At 42.2% G+C, this 17946-nt stretch overlaps 1 protein-coding gene across 2 annotated transcripts; it reads left to right on the forward strand.

Annotated features, from left to right (window-relative positions):
• The first annotated feature begins 856 nt into the window (after positions 1–856).
• On the forward strand, positions 857–4552 carry wdyhv1 (WDYHV motif containing 1). Of its 2 annotated transcripts, none has more exons than XM_026349873.1 (6): positions 857–942; positions 2157–2256; positions 2359–2448; positions 3292–3440; positions 3644–3768; positions 3860–4552. In XM_026349873.1, the coding sequence occupies exons 1-6, from the start codon at positions 881–883 to the stop codon at positions 4006–4008; spliced, it is 675 nt and encodes a 224-aa protein (XP_026205658.1). In that variant the 5' UTR covers positions 857–880; the 3' UTR covers positions 4009–4552. The 2 variants fall into 2 exon arrangements, with proteins under 2 accessions (XP_026205658.1, XP_026205659.1); XM_026349874.1 differs by having other exon boundaries at positions 2359–2409.
• The last annotated feature ends 13394 nt before the right edge of the window (positions 4553–17946 follow it).

Below are 17946 nucleotides of genomic sequence, written 5' to 3' on the forward strand. Positions count from 1 at the left end.
CTTCATTAAGTTCTCTTCCCGGTCTGACACACCCCTTTATTCGAAAATTGTTGATGGTTGGCTGCAGCTGATCACACTGATCAGAAACCGCATCACAACAAACAGTGCAGTTTTATCCTGAGGTTCATGGACAACATTAAATGAGAATCAATATAACACAGGCAAGTTTTAACTTTGCTGTCGGGTTAATCTGATGAAACAGATGATGGTTTAGAGTACAGGATGTATTATGTCCCCAAAAAGCTGGTTTCCCCGCTTCCTCTCTTATGTCCTTCCCTTGAATCCCTACATGTACCTTTTAGTGGGAGGAACCAAGATGCAGGTGAGGGAAATATGGCTGCAGTTAATACTGGAGTCAGAGCTCAGTTCACCTATAAAGAATGTTTGTATCAGGTGTAGAGACTGTCCCAGACTTGAACTTATTTATTATCAGAAGCCACATTTACACTGCTGCTATGTGTCAGTACATATTTAAAGTACTTTTATTTAGGATAACAGTTTTTTACATTACTTTGTTCTTACTGCACATTAAGCAGAAAGTTACTGTCGAAGATTTTATCAAGTAAACAAATAGAAATAACATAAAAGAAAATTGTGAAGTACTACCCACATGCTGTGTTTTTTGTAATCACATACGCAGCATATATATGAATCTACATTATGTACTGCATATTAAAAGTCATTATCTATATAAAAATAAAAGCAGAGCGTGAACTAATGTGCATATCTTTGTGCTTTTCGTGTAAAAAGGCTAAGAATAAGTGTCCTCAGAAGGTCCGAGACGAACATTAAAGTGCCTTTAATTTGAAATCTCGACGTTCCTACGGGGAGTGACGTCATGTCCACTTCCGGCGGAGTGTTTTCAGTGTAACACTCGAAGATGATGCGTGGACACGGAACGTTACCGAGCCGCGAGCACTGCATTTATACCAGCTGTTACTGGTAAATACCGAGTAATACTGCACAGAAAACCCCATTAACGTTAAATCATACTGCAGAACGAACAAAGCGTCATTTTAATGTTTATCCGGAAGGTTTTCAGTAACTTAAATAAAAGCTGACATTTTATTTGTAAATATAATCTTGAAAATGTTTCTTAAGAATTCTACATTGTTTTTGTTGACGTTAAAATCTACATTTTAACCGTTTTAAATATTTCGGAGAGAAGCAGAACCATCAGCTGTGTATCCGCTTGAAACGAGTTTTATATTGATACATGGATGTTGGTTCTGTTTAGATCGTAGAACCACAGGAAGTGGTGTCTGCAGCAAATACTTTTAATTAAAGTGCTTGATATACAGTTATATTCTGTAAGCTCTTAAACACTGTAAAGAGCCTTGAGATGACTTTTATTGTGATTTGGCGCTTTATAAACTGAATTGAAGTGTGACCTGGTTCATAACTGTGGATTTGTCCTTTTCAACCAAAGTAGAGCTGCTGCTCGTTAAAGCAGGTTGAAGAACACAGAACACCGCAGCATCCTGCTAATGTTCAGGACAAACTATGTCCTAATTAAATGTGCACAACACAAAACCATTTCACTGTACAAGCTGCTGGGAAAACATCAGGTGTCAAACGACCACAGCGACTTCCAGTGAGGTGACACCAGCAGAAATAATTCAGTTTCAGAACCAGACAAACGTCTGAATTGCAATTAAAAAAAGGGTTTCCAGGTTTCTTTCACTTGTTTGTTTTGAGCTAGTTCCACTTGAATCAACTTCACAGGACACGTAACAAGAAACTCCTGTCGCGCACACGTTCTGGAGGTTTCACAGATGTGACACTAAAGGTTGTCATTCTGTGCTGTAAAATATGTCTACATGTCGATACCAGGAAATTCAGGACTTTTGATGTTAAACCCAAATGTGTCGTTGTTTGTTCTAAAAAAAACAAACTGGCCCTGCTGTTCCCAAGGCAGAGTAAAACTAGTTAAACTTAAGATACTTTAAACCATTGAACACTACTTATTCCTAATTTACAATAGAAATAGCTGCAAACACCAGTTGTTTAATAGTTTTATTATTGAAACCATTAACAATGAACAATTGAATGATTGTTAATGCTGATTAAGCAAATGTGAACAAGTGTTTGGTGGCCCTTTAAAATTTCCAGTTCTTGTTCTGACTGTGGTTCTTTTATCTGTTCTTGTTCTACAGTGAAGAAAATGTTTGGAAACTCTGTGACTTTGTTAGAACACAGGGAACCGCCCCGCTGGAACAACTGTTTGTGGTTTTCATTTCCAACGAGAACAGGATGGTGAGAACACACAAGAGAACATGAAGTTCCCAAAACCAAACCAAACCAAATGTGTGCCATTTTCTTCAGAACAGAACTGAAATGGTCTGTGTTTAATCTCAGGTTCCTCTTTGGAAACAGAAGTCTGGGCGTGGAGACCAGCCGGTGATCTGGGTCTGTGATGTCACTGTATTTTACATTGTTGAGACACAGGTGATGCAAAGAACCATAAGAGAAAGTGTGATGATGTCACTTTGATCCAACGTACACTGGCAACCCAATCATTCTGTTGGTGTTATTCTATCAAAGGGTCGTAAATGGATCCAAAAACACAAAATGGTTCTGCAGATATTCAGGTGTGATGTCCTCACAGACCTTCTGCTGTACTGGTTGGGTACTGTTCCTGGCCGGTCCAGTTTCTCTCACACAAGCTTGATACGGTTCTGATTTTCCAGCAGCTACTTTCTTCTCTAGATGATTCTTACACAAGCAGGAAGAATTCTTTGTGTTATAGTCAGAATAAAAAATACAGTAATAAGGAAACAGCATATTTTTCAGCACACTGGTTTCTCTTTTGTTTTACACAACAATGCTACTGATTCGGGACCAGTGACGCGTCTGTTTCACAAAAAGGACACTCGCAAGTTCTTCGACAAATGTGCACTTGGGACTCCCGGAAAGATCGTAAAGCTACATAAGTACAGAAGGAAATGTCCGATGAGATTTGAATTTGGCAATATACAACTGAAGTGAAGTTATCAGAGGAAAAAATAGCAATAGCAATGATGGAAAATCTTTGTAAATGGTAGAAATCAGGGATGTAATATAAAGGAGAAGAGGGCCGAGACAGGAGCCCAGAGGCACACGTGGCCGTGCTGACTGTGGAGAATGTGTTGTGGAAAATGAGGAGATGAGATGAGGGGACAGAAATTACCCAGACAAGCTGTGAGAGGGTGGAGATGCCTGTGGTGGCAGACCGAAAAGAGAAAGAAAGTCCAGATGTTAGTGACGCACCTGTCCATCCCATGACAATGATGATGTCATCATATGTTTCAGGACTACCACGTGGTTCTGCTGCAGGTCGGTCTTCAGCCGGACTCTCTGATTTATGATCTGGACTCTGTGCTGTCGTTTCCCTGCAGCTTGAAACTGTATGCTGCCCAGGCTCTACGGTCAGACCTCAACATCAGACCTGAGTACCACAGGTAAGGTGCTGTGGTAATATGTAAATGCTGGAGCAGAACGTGGAGGTCTTTTTGGTAAACAGGTGTACACCTGACTGTGACATCACTGCAGGTAGAGTGATGTCACAGTCAGGTGTACGCTGATACCTGTTGCTGAGTCAGAACATCTGCGTGACTGTGCAGGAAGTGACATCACAGTAAGGGGTACCTGTCTCTTCCAACAGGAAGTTGCGTGTCGTACCTGCAGACAGTTTCCTGTTGAACTTTGCGTCTGATCGATCTCACATGAAAAATTCTGATGGATCCTGGAGGATGCCCCCCCCACTATACCTTCCCATCCACAGTGCAGGTCATATAACTCTCCTGTTACCTCAGAATGTGTGATGATGTAAAGCTGTGATCTAATGATGACATCAATCTGTGATGCGTTTTCTCCTCAGGGAGTCGAATGAACCTGGATGACTTCATCAGTATGGACCCTGCTGTTGGATGGGGGACGGTCTTTAATCTGGACCAGTTCCTGCAGAGCTTTGTTGGGAGCTCTTCATCATCATCTTCGTCATCATCAGCTGCAGCTTCGTTGTCGTAACTGCAGCTGAAACTTTTCACATCTTTTGTCTCTGAATGAACCTGGGGCTGGAGAGTTCTGGACTGTGAGTCCACATCCTGGAAACATAAATCTGATTTGTTTATTTCTTCACATTTTCATGTTGTTGTTCACACATGAACGAGTGGAGCAGACCTCCTCCTCTAGTCACAGGTCTCCGTCATGGTTTGTAGAGAACTTGTCTGTGTACAAAGACTCTAATGGACCTGGTTTAGCTGGTGTCCCTGTTAGTGAGTGCACAGTGTTTGGGGGAACATAGAAATCACAGATTAAATGAATGAAACATATTCATTTCTCTTTATTTCATTGAACAGTTTTTTAATGTCCATTAAGTCCCAAAGTGAATCTGGACTGTTGACTGTAAACCAGAACTCATCTGGACGTGGGTCACAGCAGCAGGTCAATCCAGCGTGCCAGAAAACCTACAATGGAGGGAGTCCAAGAGAATCCGGATCAGACGGCGGAAACACCTCAACTTCTGACAAACCTGACTGTTGCTGTCGCGCAAACATAAAAACCTTTAAAACGAGGATTAAAAAAAATTTGATTCCAAGAGAGAAAAAAAAATCTAACCAAAGGGAACAACTACGATGCAATACATTTAAGTGTTGATGTGCGTTTCAGCAAGGGGACCGAAGGTCAAAAGTCATCATCTGCTACAGGAGGAGGTGTCGCAGTTATTTATAATGATAAACTGACTATCGTACAAAAGCATGTACACAAATTTAAAGCTTTTGAATGTCTTTATAGTAACATAACAAGTATAGATACAAATATAAAGTCTGCTCAGCCGATCCCGCTAATTATCATTTACAGACCCCCAGGGCCCTACTCTGAATTTCTTTGTGAATTTGCAGATTTCCTTTCTAACCTAGTTGTTTCTGTAGACAAAGCGTTAATTGCTGGAGATTTTAATATTCACTTTGAGAATCCAGAAGACCCTCTGAGAACAGCATTTATGTCCATATTGGACTCGCTAGGAGTAGATCAGTGTGTAGTAGGACCCACTCATAAAGCGGGTCACACCTTAGATTTAATAATATCATTCGGTTTAAGTATAAGAAATTTACTTACGCTCCCACTGTCTGAAGTTATCTCAGACCACTATCTTGTTTCAACTACAGTGTGTCATATTAACAATGTATACTCAGCGCCGCGCTATCGCATTAAACGTACATTTACATCAACTACCGCACAGAGCTTTATTAGTAATCTTCCAGAGTTATCAACTTTGATTGGATCACCGTCTGACACCACAGAACTAGACCAGGCGACTGAATATCTCGAGTCGTCATTACATTATACCTTAGATAAAGTAGCTCCAGTTAAAAGAAAAGTCATTAGAGATAAGAAACTTGCTCCTTGGTATAACGATGACACGCGCGTCTTAAAACAGACTACTCGAAAGTTAGAACGTAAATGGCGCCAAACTAAACTGTTAGTATTCCAGATAGCATGGAAGGAGAGCATCCTGAACTATAAAAAAGCTCTTAGTGCAGCTAGATCAACGTATCTCTCCACTCTCATAGAAAACAACAAAAACAACCCTAGATTTTTATTTAATACAGTAGCCAAATTAACTAGAAAGAAAACTACTGCAGATATCTCCACAACAACGTTGTGCAGTAGTGAGGACTTCATGAACTTTTTCAATAACAAAATTGTAAATATAAGGCAGAAAATTCAAGCTTTAAAACCAGACAATTTAGTTGACGCAGGTGACGAGCTAACCTCAGCAGATCAGTACCTAGATTACTTTACTCCTCTTGAAGAGAATGAACTAATTTCACTCATCTCTTCTGCAAAATCTTCAACCTGTACATTAGACCCTATACCGACACACTTTCTAAAACAGATAGTGCCAGAAATAATAGAACCCCTGCTGACAATCATAAATTCCTCACTCAGCTGTGGGTATGTCCCAAAGTGTTTTAAATTAGCAGTTATTAAACCGCTAATCAAGAAACCTGATCTCGACCCTTGTCAGCTGTCAAATTACAGGCCGATATCAAACCTCCCCTTTATCTCAAAGATTCTCGAAAAGATAGTAGCTGGACAGCTATCCTCGTATCTTCATAGAAATAACATACATGAACTCTATCAGTCAGGATTTAGGCCTCATCACAGCACAGAGACGGCCCTTGTTAAAGTAGTAAATGACCTCCTATTGGCCTCTGATCAGGGTAGTGTCTCTATGCTTGTGCTACTCGATCTCAGTGCAGCTTTCGACACTATTGACCATAGCATTCTCCTTCACAGACTAGAAAATGTTGTTGGAATTAAGGGAACGGCCCTCTCCTGGCTTAGGTCCTATTTGACTGATCGTTATCAGTATGTAGATCTAAATGGCGATTACTCCACATGCTCTCCAGTGGAGTTTGGTGTTCCACAGGGTTCAGTTTTAGGCCCCCTGCTTTTTTCCCTCTACATGCTTCCTCTGGGCAACATTATCCGTAAACATGGTATTAACTTTCATTGTTATGCTGACGACACACAGTTATATGTTTCATCAAAACCAGATGAGATCAAACTGCTTAATAAAGTTGAGCAATGTGTAAAGGATATACGAGACTGGATGCTAATTAACTTCCTTCTGCTAAATCCTGATAAGACAGAAGTACTAGTTATAGGATCATCTGCAGCTAGAAGCAAGATGTTAGACCACACCGTAACTCTAGATGGCCTTTCCGTTACATCTAGTGCAACAGTCAAAGACCTTGGTGTAATTCTAGATTCCAGTCTTTCATTTGAAGCTCATGTAGATAATGTCACCAGGACAGCTTTCTTTCACCTCAGAAATATTGCCAAGATAAGGAATATTTTGTCACTAAATGATGCAGAAAAATTAGTCCATGCTTTCATCACCTCTAGGTTGGACTACTGTAATGCCTTACTGTCTGGCTGTTCAGCCAGGTGCATAAACAAGCTTCAGTTAGTTCAGAATGCAGCAGCGAGAGTCCTCACTCGAACCAGAAGATACGATCACATCACGCCTATCTTATCTACACTTCATTGGCTCCCCGTGAAATTTCGCATTGATTTTAAAATACTACTTTTGACATTTAAAGCATTAAATGGTCTTGCGCCGCATTATCTAAGTGAACTGCTAGTGTCTTATGATCCACCACGCCTACTTCGCTCAAAGGATGCTGGCTGCCTGTCAGTACCTCGTATCCTAAAAACTACAGCTGGGGGCAGAGCTTTTTCTTACAAAGCCCCAAAGTTATGGAATAGCCTTCCAAATAGCGTTCGGGACTCAGACACAGTCTCAGTGTTTAAGTCTAGGCTGAAAACCTACCTATTTAGTCAAGCATTTGAGTAAATAGATCTGGGAAGGACTCATGGACGTAGAGCATTATGGTGAACTGGTATGTTTAGATGCTGTCTTCCCAACTCTCACTGATCACTCGGGTTTGTTGATGGTGAAGTGTTTGGTTGCTCTACATCCCAGTGCGCCCTCATGTCTGTGTTTTCTTCTGAACCCACCCTTTTAGTTAGGCTGTCATAATTAGTCCTGCCGGAGTCCCTGCTGCACTACACTAAATATACATTCACCTCAAACTTTATCTGACTGTGAATACAACTAACTGCAATCTCTCCTCTTCTCTCTCTTTCCCTCTCCCTCTCTCTTTTCCCTCTTCCTGTCTCTCTGTCGAGCTACACGTCATTCCACCCTTTGCCCTCTGGACCTGTCTGACTCGTCCTGATGCCCAACTTCTGGCTGGAGATCTCGTCGCCTGGATTCACCGTTTGCCCTTTGGGATGCGTTTGGAGACTGGATTGGTCACAAGCTACAATGATGTCGGTCCCGGCCTCGGCGGACGTCGGAAGCTGTTTCTTGGAGGTCTCGACTCAACGCTCGATAGTCAAGGAATGGAACTAGTCTGCCTGCAATAACTAACTGGACTCCATATTAACTTAAAATACTTTAACTGTTATACTGGACTGCTGCCTACACAGCATGTAATCACCCATATGAGGATGGGTTCCCTGTTGAGTCTGGTTCCTCTCAAGGTTTCTTCCTGTTGCCTTCTCAGGGAGTTTTTCCTTGCCACTGTCGCCCTCGGCTTGCTCATCAGGGACAATCACATTATTATGACTCATACACATACACTGTTCATGTACTGTTCTTTGGTTGTGTAAAGCTGCTTTGTGACAATGTCAATTGTAAAAAGCGCTCTACAAATAAAATTGAATTGAATTGAATTGAATAACAGGCAGTGAGGCTGTCCTTCAAAATAAAAGCCCTCCCGAGGCTGAACAACCATAGTTAAGCTGTTATCTTGGTACTACTGGACTCAAATAACCATATTTGTGGTTCTCTTAGGAACCACAAACCATTTGAATGGTTACAGAGTTCATTTCTCCAACAGTTGGAATCCTGCAGGAGGCCTCAGCCTTTTCTTCATGTAGTCTGCAGAATCGTTCTGTTACAGAAGGGACTGACAGGGAACCAAACAGGTAAGAACAAAAGGATATTTTATTAACAACAAGGGCAGGGGACACAGGGAACTAACAAACACTAGCAAACAAAGGAGCAACTTAAAAAAGAGTCCCGAAAACATCCATCCATCCATCCATCCATTTTCCACCGCTTATCTGGGGCCGGGTCGCGGGGGGAGCAGCGTAAGCAGAGATGCCCAGACTTCCCTCTCCCTAGACACCTCCTCCAGCTCTTCCGGGGGAACACCGAGGCATTCCCAGGCCAGCCGAGAGACATAGTCTCTCCAACGTGTCCTGGGTCTTCCCAGGTTGAGAACCATGGCCTCGGACTTAGAGGTGCTGATTCTCATCCCAGCCCTTTCACACTCGCCTGCAAACTGCCCCAGTGCCTGCTGGAGGTCCTGGTCTGATGAGGCCAACAGAACAACATCATCTGCAAAAAAGCAGAGATGAGATCCTGTGGTCCATGAACAGGATCGGTGACAAAGGGCAGCCCTGTCGGAGTCCAACGTGCACCCGGAACAAGTCTGACTTACTGCCGGCAATGCGAACCAAGCTCCTACTCCGGTCATACAAGGACCGAACGGCCCTTAACAAAGGGCCCCAAATCCCGTATTCCCGAAGTACCTCCCACAGGATACCACGAGGGACACGGTCAAAAACCTTCTCCAAGTCCACAAATCACATGTAGACTGGATGGGCGAGCTCCCATGAACCCTCGAGCACCCTGGCAAGAGTATGGAGCTGGTCCAGTGTTCCACGGCCAGGACGAAAACCGCATTGTCCCTCCTGGACTCGAGGTTCGACTAGCGGCCTAATTCTCCTCTCCTGCACTCTGCCATAGACTTTCCCAGGGAGGCTGAGAAGTGCGATCCCCCTATAGTTGGAACACACCCTCCAGTCCCCCTTTTAAAAAGAGGAACCAGCACCCCGGTCTGCCAGTCCAGAGGTACTGTCCCTAATCTCCACACGATGCTGCAAAGGCGTGTCAACCAATACAGCCCTACAACATCCAGAGACTTAAGGTACTCAGGGCGAATTTCATCCACCCCTGGTGCCTTGCCACCGAGGAGCTTACTGACTACCTCAGTGACTTCGACCAGGGAAATGGACGAGTCAGCCTCTGAGTCCCCAGCCTCTGCTTCCTCAACAGAAGGCATGTCGACAGGATTGAGGAGATCCTCAAAGTATTCCTTCTACCGTCCTACAATGTCCCCGGAGGTCAGATGACACAACCACAAAGTCGAACCACAAAGTGAGAGACCTATCCCCTACCCAAAGGCGCAGGGAAACAACTCTCTCGTCCACCTGGGAAAACTCCGACACATGGCAGCTGAGCTGGGGGGCTATAAGCAAGCCCACCCCTGCCCGCCGCCTCTCACCATGGGCAACTCCAGAGTAGAAGAGAGTCCAACCTCTTTCAAGGAGTTGTGTTCCAGAGCCCAGACTGTGTGTGGAAGTGAGCCCAACTATCTCTAGCCGGTACCGCTTAACCTCCAACACAAGTTCAGGCTCCTTTTCACCCAGTGAGGTGATATTCCATGTCCCAATTGCCAGATTCCTTGTCCAGGGACCTGTTTGCCTTGGGAGACCCTACCAGGGGCTTAAACCCCGGCAACATAGCTCCTAGGGTTATTTGGACACGCAAACCCCTCCACCACAGTAAGGTGGCAGTTCAGGGAGTTCCCCTCGGGGAGTTACTGCCAACTGACAAACTGTTTTCGGGGACCCGAAAACATGTTGGATAAATACAAACAAAACAATAACCTGACATACAAAGTAACAACTAAAAAAATACTGCAATAAGGCAGGCAAAATAAGAACTACAAAACCGGAGGCTTTTTAATGAGTTATTGGGACATCCTATTAATAAGGAATTACAATAGTCCAGTCTAGAAGTAACAAATGCATGGACTAGTTTTTCAGCATCACTTTGGGACAGGATGCTCCTAATTTTAGCAATGTTTCTCAGGTGAAAAAAGGCAGTTCTAGAGATTTCTTTGATGTATGAAGTGAAGGAGATATCCTGATCAAAGATAACGCCGAGATTTCTTACAGTATTACTTGAGGCCAATACTAGGTCATCAAGGGTGAGAATGTGATTAGACATAGTGTCTCTGAGATTTTTAGGTACAAATAAAATAACCTCTGTCTTGGATGAATTTAGGAGAAGGAAATTGGAGGACATCCAGGTCTTTATGTCTTTTAAGCAGCTTGAAGTTTGATTAATTGATTCGTTTCGTCTGGTTTCATAGATAAGTATAGCTGGGTATCATCTGCATAACGATGGCAATTTATAGAGTGTTTCCTAATAATATTGCCTAAGGGACATATATAAAGTGAAAAGAATCGGTCCAAGCACAGAACCCTGTGGAACTCCATATCTAACTTTGCTGTGCATGGAAGATTCATCATTAACCTGTACAAACTGGAATCTATCTGATAGATACGATTTAAACCACTCTAGTGCTGTTCCTTTGATCCCAATGACACGTTCCAGTCTGTGTAATAAAATGTTGTGATCTATAGTGTCGAATGCAGCACTAAGATCTAACATGACGAGTATAGAGAGTAGTCCATTGTCTGATGCTAATAGAAGAATCATTAGTGACCTTTACCAGTGCTGTTTCTGTGCTATGATGTACTCTAAATCCTGACTGGAAATCTTCATACAAGTTATTGCTGCACAGGTGGTCATATAATTGCTTAGAAACTACCTTTTCCAGAATTTTAGAGATAAAGGGTAGATTGGATATTGGTCTATAATTCAATAAGACCTCTGAGTCTAGAGAGGACTCGACAGAACCAGTTCTACCACTGAGACACACCTTCATCAGATATCACAGCGCTTGTCTCTGACAGCTCAGGCAGACGCCATTCATCGCCATGAGCTGCAGCTTTGCAGCCTGGACAGAAGAATTTAAGACATCACTTCACCTTGTAATTACAGGAAGGATTCTCGAGGGGACCAGGAACCTGTCGACAATGACCGACCACTGTTCTTTTTCATTTGAACTACAGCCATGGGCGAAGTTAAAGATTCAAAGGCAGTCCAGCCATAGTAGGCTACTGGAAAGAGAGGAGAGCAGCTGCTGACACTTAACCTAAACATCACATTGTCCTCTCTATCTATGATTGATAGATAGACAGTTGTCAAATCTGAAAATCTACACAACTAAACAGGAAAACTATTAGAAATGCTGTGTAGATGGACGTTCAATACCAAGAAATGCATATAATATAATATGATAAAATGAATGGATGAACCTCTCCTTCCTCTCCTGATTCCTTCAGTGAGTAAAAAGTTTTCTTAGTGATACTCTTCAGTGTTGGGTTTAAAGCGATTTTGACAGTTTTTAGATATTGCTTAAGGAAAAAAAATAAAAATAACGCCAGCGATGTGATTAGTGGCTTTTCTGCAACATGCCCAGATTCCCTAACCAGGGTCACGTGGTGCCAATTTTTATTAACTCAGTCCTAAAACCAGTTGGTGTGAGTGGGCACATAAAATCCCATTTTTCAGCCGGCCTGCTCCTGCTCTCCTTTGTGGGTTTTCTCACTGGTACCTCTAGACTGTGTGTGGTTCATTGGGGACTAGAATAGAAGCCAGATGAATAGGGGAGACTGGTCTGCCTCTTTCATTTCATACGTTTGTTTTTCTGTCTGCTGTGACTCAGGTTGGCAAATTTGTGAACAAAGGAACAAAGAAATGGAGATCAGCAGAAACGAGTTGTGCATCAAACACAGTCAGCATGTGGACAACTCGGAATCCATGTCCCATCTCTTTTATTGGAGCCCACTTTGCCCTGCAGGTGAAGATCATGTTTTCTGATTTCTCCAGTGCATTCAACACCATCCGGCCTGCACTGCTGGGAGACAAATAAAAAAACATGCAGGTTAACACTCCCCTGATTTCCTGGATCATGGACTACCTCACTAACCGCCCACAGTACGTCCGCCTGCAGAACTGTGTGTCTGACATTGTGGTCTGTAGCACAGGTGCTCCACAGGGGACAGTTCTGTCTCCATGTCTCTTCACCCCTGAGTCCTCTCATCACTCTCTTTATACAGGGGGAGGAACTGTCCAGGATTGAGAGGAGACAGCATCCTCCTTTCAGCCACAACTTGGAAAACAAGCCAGCTAGCCAGGTCCCGGTAACCGGTGTGGAGCCAGCTAGCATAGCTCCTGTTAGCTGTCCCCCGGCAGTTCCCGAGCAGCCGGGAAGTCAGGCCGGCTGGGTGACGGTTCGTAGGAAGCATAACCCTAGACACTCGCCCAAGGTTCACCACGACCAGGTTCACGTTTCTAACAGATTTTCCCCACTCATCGACTCACCTGCTGAGAAACCCACTCTGATCATTGGCAGCTCTATAGTCAGAAACGTGAAGTTAGAGACTCCAGCGGCCATAGTCAAGTGTATTCCTGGGGCCAGAGCGGGCAACGTCGAATCCTATTTAAAACTCCTGTGTAAGGATAAACGTAAATATAGTAAGATAATAATTCACACAGGAGTTAATGACGCCCGATTACGCCAATCGGAAGTCACTAAAATTAATGTTGAATCGGTGTGTAACTTTGCTAAGACGATGTCGGACTCAGTAGTTTTCTCTGGACCCCTTCCCAATATGACCAGTGACGACATGTTTAGCCGCATGACGTCATTCAACCGCTGGCTGTCTAAGTGGTGTCCCGCTAACAACGTGGGCTACATAGACAATTGGAAAACGTTTTGGAGAAAACCTGGACTGATTAGAAGAGACGGCATCCATCCCACTTTAGATGGTGCGTCTCAACTCTCTAGGAATATGGCAGAGTTTATTAGACGACCTAAACCCTGACATGTCAGAGTGGAGCCCAGGACGCAGAGACGCAGTCTTACACACCTCTCTGCAGCTTCCTTACAGCCGTCAACCCCCCAAAACTACCATAACCTCATAGAGACAGTGTCTGCTCCCCGAGTACCTAAATTATTTATATCTAAAACTAACACAAGAGGAGTGATTCATAAGAACCTTATAAAAATAAAGACGACTCCTCTCTTAGAACAAAATAACAAGACAACAATCAAATGTGGACTTTTAAATATCAGATCTCTCTCGTCTAAATCCCTGTTAGTAAATGATTTGATAATTGACCATCAAATAGACTTATTCTGTCTTACTGAAACCTGGCTGCAGCAGGATGAATATGTCTCTCTGAATGAGTCGACCCCCTCAAGTCATGTTAATTATCATGTTCCTAGAAACACAGGTCGGGGTGGAGGAGTAGCAGCAATCTTCCACTCAAGTTTTTTAATCAACCCCAGACCTAAACATAGTTTTAATTCATTTGAGAGCCTCACTCTTAGCCTCTCTGATCCTAACTGGAAAAATCAAAAACCAGTCCTGTTTGTTATTGTGTACCGTCCTCCTGTCCCTTACTCTGAGTTTTTAACTGAATTCTCAGAGTTTCTATCTGATTTAGTTCTTAGTGCAGATAAAGTCATTATAGTGGGTGACTTCAATATCCATGTAGTTGTTGATGATAACTGCCTCAACACTGCATTTAATTCACTATTAGACTCCACTGGTTTTACCCAAAATGTAAATAAACCCACTCACTGTTTTAATCACACCCTTGATCTTATTCTGACATACGGTGTGGTAGTTGATCAGTTAATAGTTTTTCCCCCAAACCCTCTTTTATCTGACCATTTCTTAATTACATTTGAATTTACAGTACCAGACTTTACTAAACCTACAGATAAGATTCACTACAGTAGATGTTTATGTGACAATGCTGTTGACAAATTTCAGGAACTGATTCCATCTTTTATTTCAGAGCCATGTACCAACACAGAGGAAGGCAGTTATTTCAATGTTACTCCAGCACAAGTGGACTATCTTGTTAATAGTACTGGTCCTTCACTTGGAACAATACTTGATACTGTTGCTCCTCTGAAAAAGAAACTAGTGAGTCAGAGGAAGTTAACTCCATGGTACCATTCACAAATACGTAGCTTAAAGCAGAAATCACGTAAGTTGGAAAGGAGGTGGCATTCCACCAATTTAGATGAATATTGCCTAGCCTGGAAAGATAGTTTAATAATATATAAAAAAGCCCTGCGTAAAGCTAGAACTTCATATTACTCCTCATTAATAGAGGCAAATAAGAACAACCCTAGGTTTCTTTTCAGCACTGTAGCCAGGCTGACAAAGAGTCATAGCTCGGTTGACCCTAGTATTCCCTCAACTCTCAGCAGCAATGACTTCATGAATTTCTTTACATATAAAATCATAACTATTAGAGAAAAAATTGATCAGATCATCCCTGCATATAGCATGGACTGTACAACAACTCTTGATCCACGCTCGTACTTAGACTGCTTCCTCCCCGTAGATCATTCTGAATTAATTTCAGTAATTAATTCCTCTAAACCAGCAACATGTCTCTTAGATCCCATCCCGACTAGACTCCTCAAGGATGTCTTACCTTTGATCAGCACGTCCATATTAGATCAGATCAATCTGTCTTTACAAATAGGCTACGTACCACAGGCTTTTAAGGTTGCTGTAGTCAAGCCCCTACTCAAAAAGCCTACTCTGGACTCAGGGGTCTTAGCGAATTATAGACCAATATCCAATCTGCCCTTTATCTCTAAAATCCTTGAAAAGATAGTTTCTAAGCAATTGTACGACCACCTGCGTAGCAATAACTTGTATGAAGATTTCCAGTCAGGATTTAGAGTACATCATAGTACAGAAAAAGCACTCGTAAAGGTTACTAATGATCTTCTATTGGCATCAGACAATGGACTACTCTCTATACTCGTCATGTTAGATCTTAGTGCTGCATTCGACACTATAGATCACAACATTTTATTACACAGACTGGAACATCAGTTTGTACACGTTAATGATGAGTCTTCCATGCACAGCCAAGTCAGCTATGGAGTTCCACAGGGATCTGTGCTTGGACCGATTCTTTTCACTTTATATACGTCTCCTTTAGGTAATATTATTAGGAAACACTCTATAAATTTCCATTGTTATGCAGATGATACCCAGCTATATTTATCTATGAAACCAGGAGAAACTAATCAATTAGTCAAACTTCAGGAATGCTTAAAAGACATAAAGACCTGGATGTCCTCCAATTTCCTTCTCCTAAATCCAGACAAGACAGAGGTTATACTGTTTGGGCCTAAAAATCTCAGAGACACTATGTCTAAACACATTCTCACCATTGATGACTTAGTTCTGGCCTCAAGTAATACTGTAAGAAACCTCGGAGTTATCTTTGATCAGGATATCTCCTTCACTTCATACATCAAAGAAATCTCTAGAACTGCCTTTTTTCACCTAAGAAACATTAAAGTTAAAATTAGGAGCATCCTGTCCCAAAGTGATGCTGAAAAACTAGTCCATGCATTTGTTACTTCCAGACTTGACTATTGTAATTCCTTATTAATAGGATGTCCCAATAACTCATTAAAAAGCCTCCAGTTAATACAAAATGCTGCAGCCAGAGTTCTGACTGGAATTAGCAAGAGAGATCATATTTCTCCAACGTTAGCTTCTCTCCATTGGCTCCCTGTTAAATCCAGAATTGAATTTAAAATTCTTCTCCTCACTTATAAATCCCTTAATAATCAGGCTCCATCTTATCTTAAAGACCTCATAGTTCCATATCTTCCAAGCAGAACTCTCCGTTCTCAGACTGCAGGTTTACTTGTGGTTCCTAGAGTTTCCAAATGTAGAATGGGAGGCAGAGCCTTTAGCTACCAAGCCCCTCTCCTGTTGAACCAGCTCCCAGTTCAGGTTCGGGAGGCAGACATCCTCTCTACATTTAAGACTAGACTTTAAACTTTCCTTTTTTATAAAGCTTATAGTTAGAGATGGATCAGGTGACTCTGAACCATCTCTTAGTTCTGCTGCTATAGGTTAGTCTGCTGGGGGACCTCTACTGATAAACTGACCTCCTCTCCTCTCTCCTTTCTCCTGTATCAATGCAAATGCCACCATTGCATGTCATTAACTTTGTGTCTTCTCTCTCTTTTAGTTGTGTTTCCTTCTCTCTGTCTCCCTCTCTCTGTACTTTTCTGCAGGTATCCTCGGCCTGGAGCTGTACATCTCCAGAATCCAGTTGATCTGCCCAATGTTTCTTGATGCTTGTTGTTGTCTTTATTGCCTGCTGTTCTTTTCTCTCTTCTCTTTCCACTTGTAGCCGGCCTGTCCTGACTCTTAGTCTTGGCCGAAAAGATCTTCTGCGTTGTGTTTTCTTATATTGAGAACAGGACGACTGCTGCCTTGCCGACTGATTTATTTGTAAATCTGTGTAAAATAAAATAAACACAGTACAGCGACTCCATCAATCGGCCTCTCACATACACACCCTACAAAAAAAACACAGAACCACCGCATGAAAGACCGGCCACATGCTCCACAAACCTAGCTTAAAAACGGCTAAGTTTAGCATTTCATTTCAGTGCTGTACAGTCTTACAAAATACATATAAATAAATACTGACGCTTAAACAAAAATAATATAATTTGTTAACTTCGAAATGCAAGTTTGGAACTATCGTTTATCAACAACATGTATTAACATAGTTACAGGAGCGCCCGCATAAATTCGCCTTACCTCAGCTAGGCTTGAAGCCGACTGAGGAAAGTAGCGCGACTTGACCGGAAATTACATTTCTAAAAGGTCAGAGGTCACAAAGAAAATAAATTCAGAAAATAAAAAATAAATAAATAAAAATTCCCTCAAAATAAAAGTCACAAACCAGGCACATAATACAAAAATATAACAGAACAAAAACAACGGATGGATAATTGGTGAAATATCAAACACCTTTATACACATGCTACATCCACCCCTCCGAAATTTCACCAAAATCCAGAACATCTCTTCCAACAATTCAGCAAAAACATAAAGACAGTCAATGTCTGCTGTGAAAACCTGACATGAATTCACTGAAAACTCTAAGCTTTACTCTCAGCTGTACAGCTACCTACTGAATAGGTTCAGAAAGAACACGAGGTTGATCAAGCCTGAGTCCTTCTTAGACCAAAATGATGCCTTTTACATCACACAATTTCTCTGTCATTTTCACAATACATAAAACACATACATGAAACCTTATCCACAATGACACTGTCCTTGTTTCATAATAAAACAAAATATACACACAACCAACTTAGAACATATTTGTCCCCCTAAAACAGTGTAAGGAGTGACTGAGATCTCTTGCTAACCGAGCTTGCTAGATTCTGGAAATTGAAAGGCTTTTGAACCATGGACTCAATGAGCCGATTGACCTTTTTACTGATCCTGCCTGCTCGTGTCCTAACAACAAGCTCTGCATTCACTGGAGTGTGTGCTCGTCTGCTGTTCTCATGTTCTACAGCTGTTGGACATAACTGGTTATCAGTACCATGCTCTGAGATTTCCATAAGGGACTTCGTCTCTTCATTCTTTGGTTGAGTGTCTGTT

Source organism: Anabas testudineus, chromosome 11, assembly GCF_900324465.2.
Source record: "Anabas testudineus chromosome 11, fAnaTes1.2, whole genome shotgun sequence".
In the NCBI taxonomy this organism is placed as follows: Eukaryota; Metazoa; Chordata; class Actinopteri; order Anabantiformes; family Anabantidae; genus Anabas; species Anabas testudineus.

What these genes read in the sequence shown, in the direction of transcription:
- wdyhv1 (XM_026349873.1), top strand. Translation starts at nt 881, where the DNA reads ATGATGCGTGGACACGGAACGTTACCGAGCCGCGAGCACTGCATTTAT. An exon ending in ATTTATACCAGCTGTTACTG is followed by an intron (nt 943 to 2,156) that starts GTAAATACCGAG and finishes CTTGTTCTACAG; the next exon opens with TGAAGAAAATGTTTGGAAAC. An exon ending in CCTTCCCATCCACAGTGCAG is followed by an intron (nt 3,769 to 3,859) that starts GTCATATAACTC and finishes TTTTCTCCTCAG; the next exon opens with GGAGTCGAATGAACCTGGAT.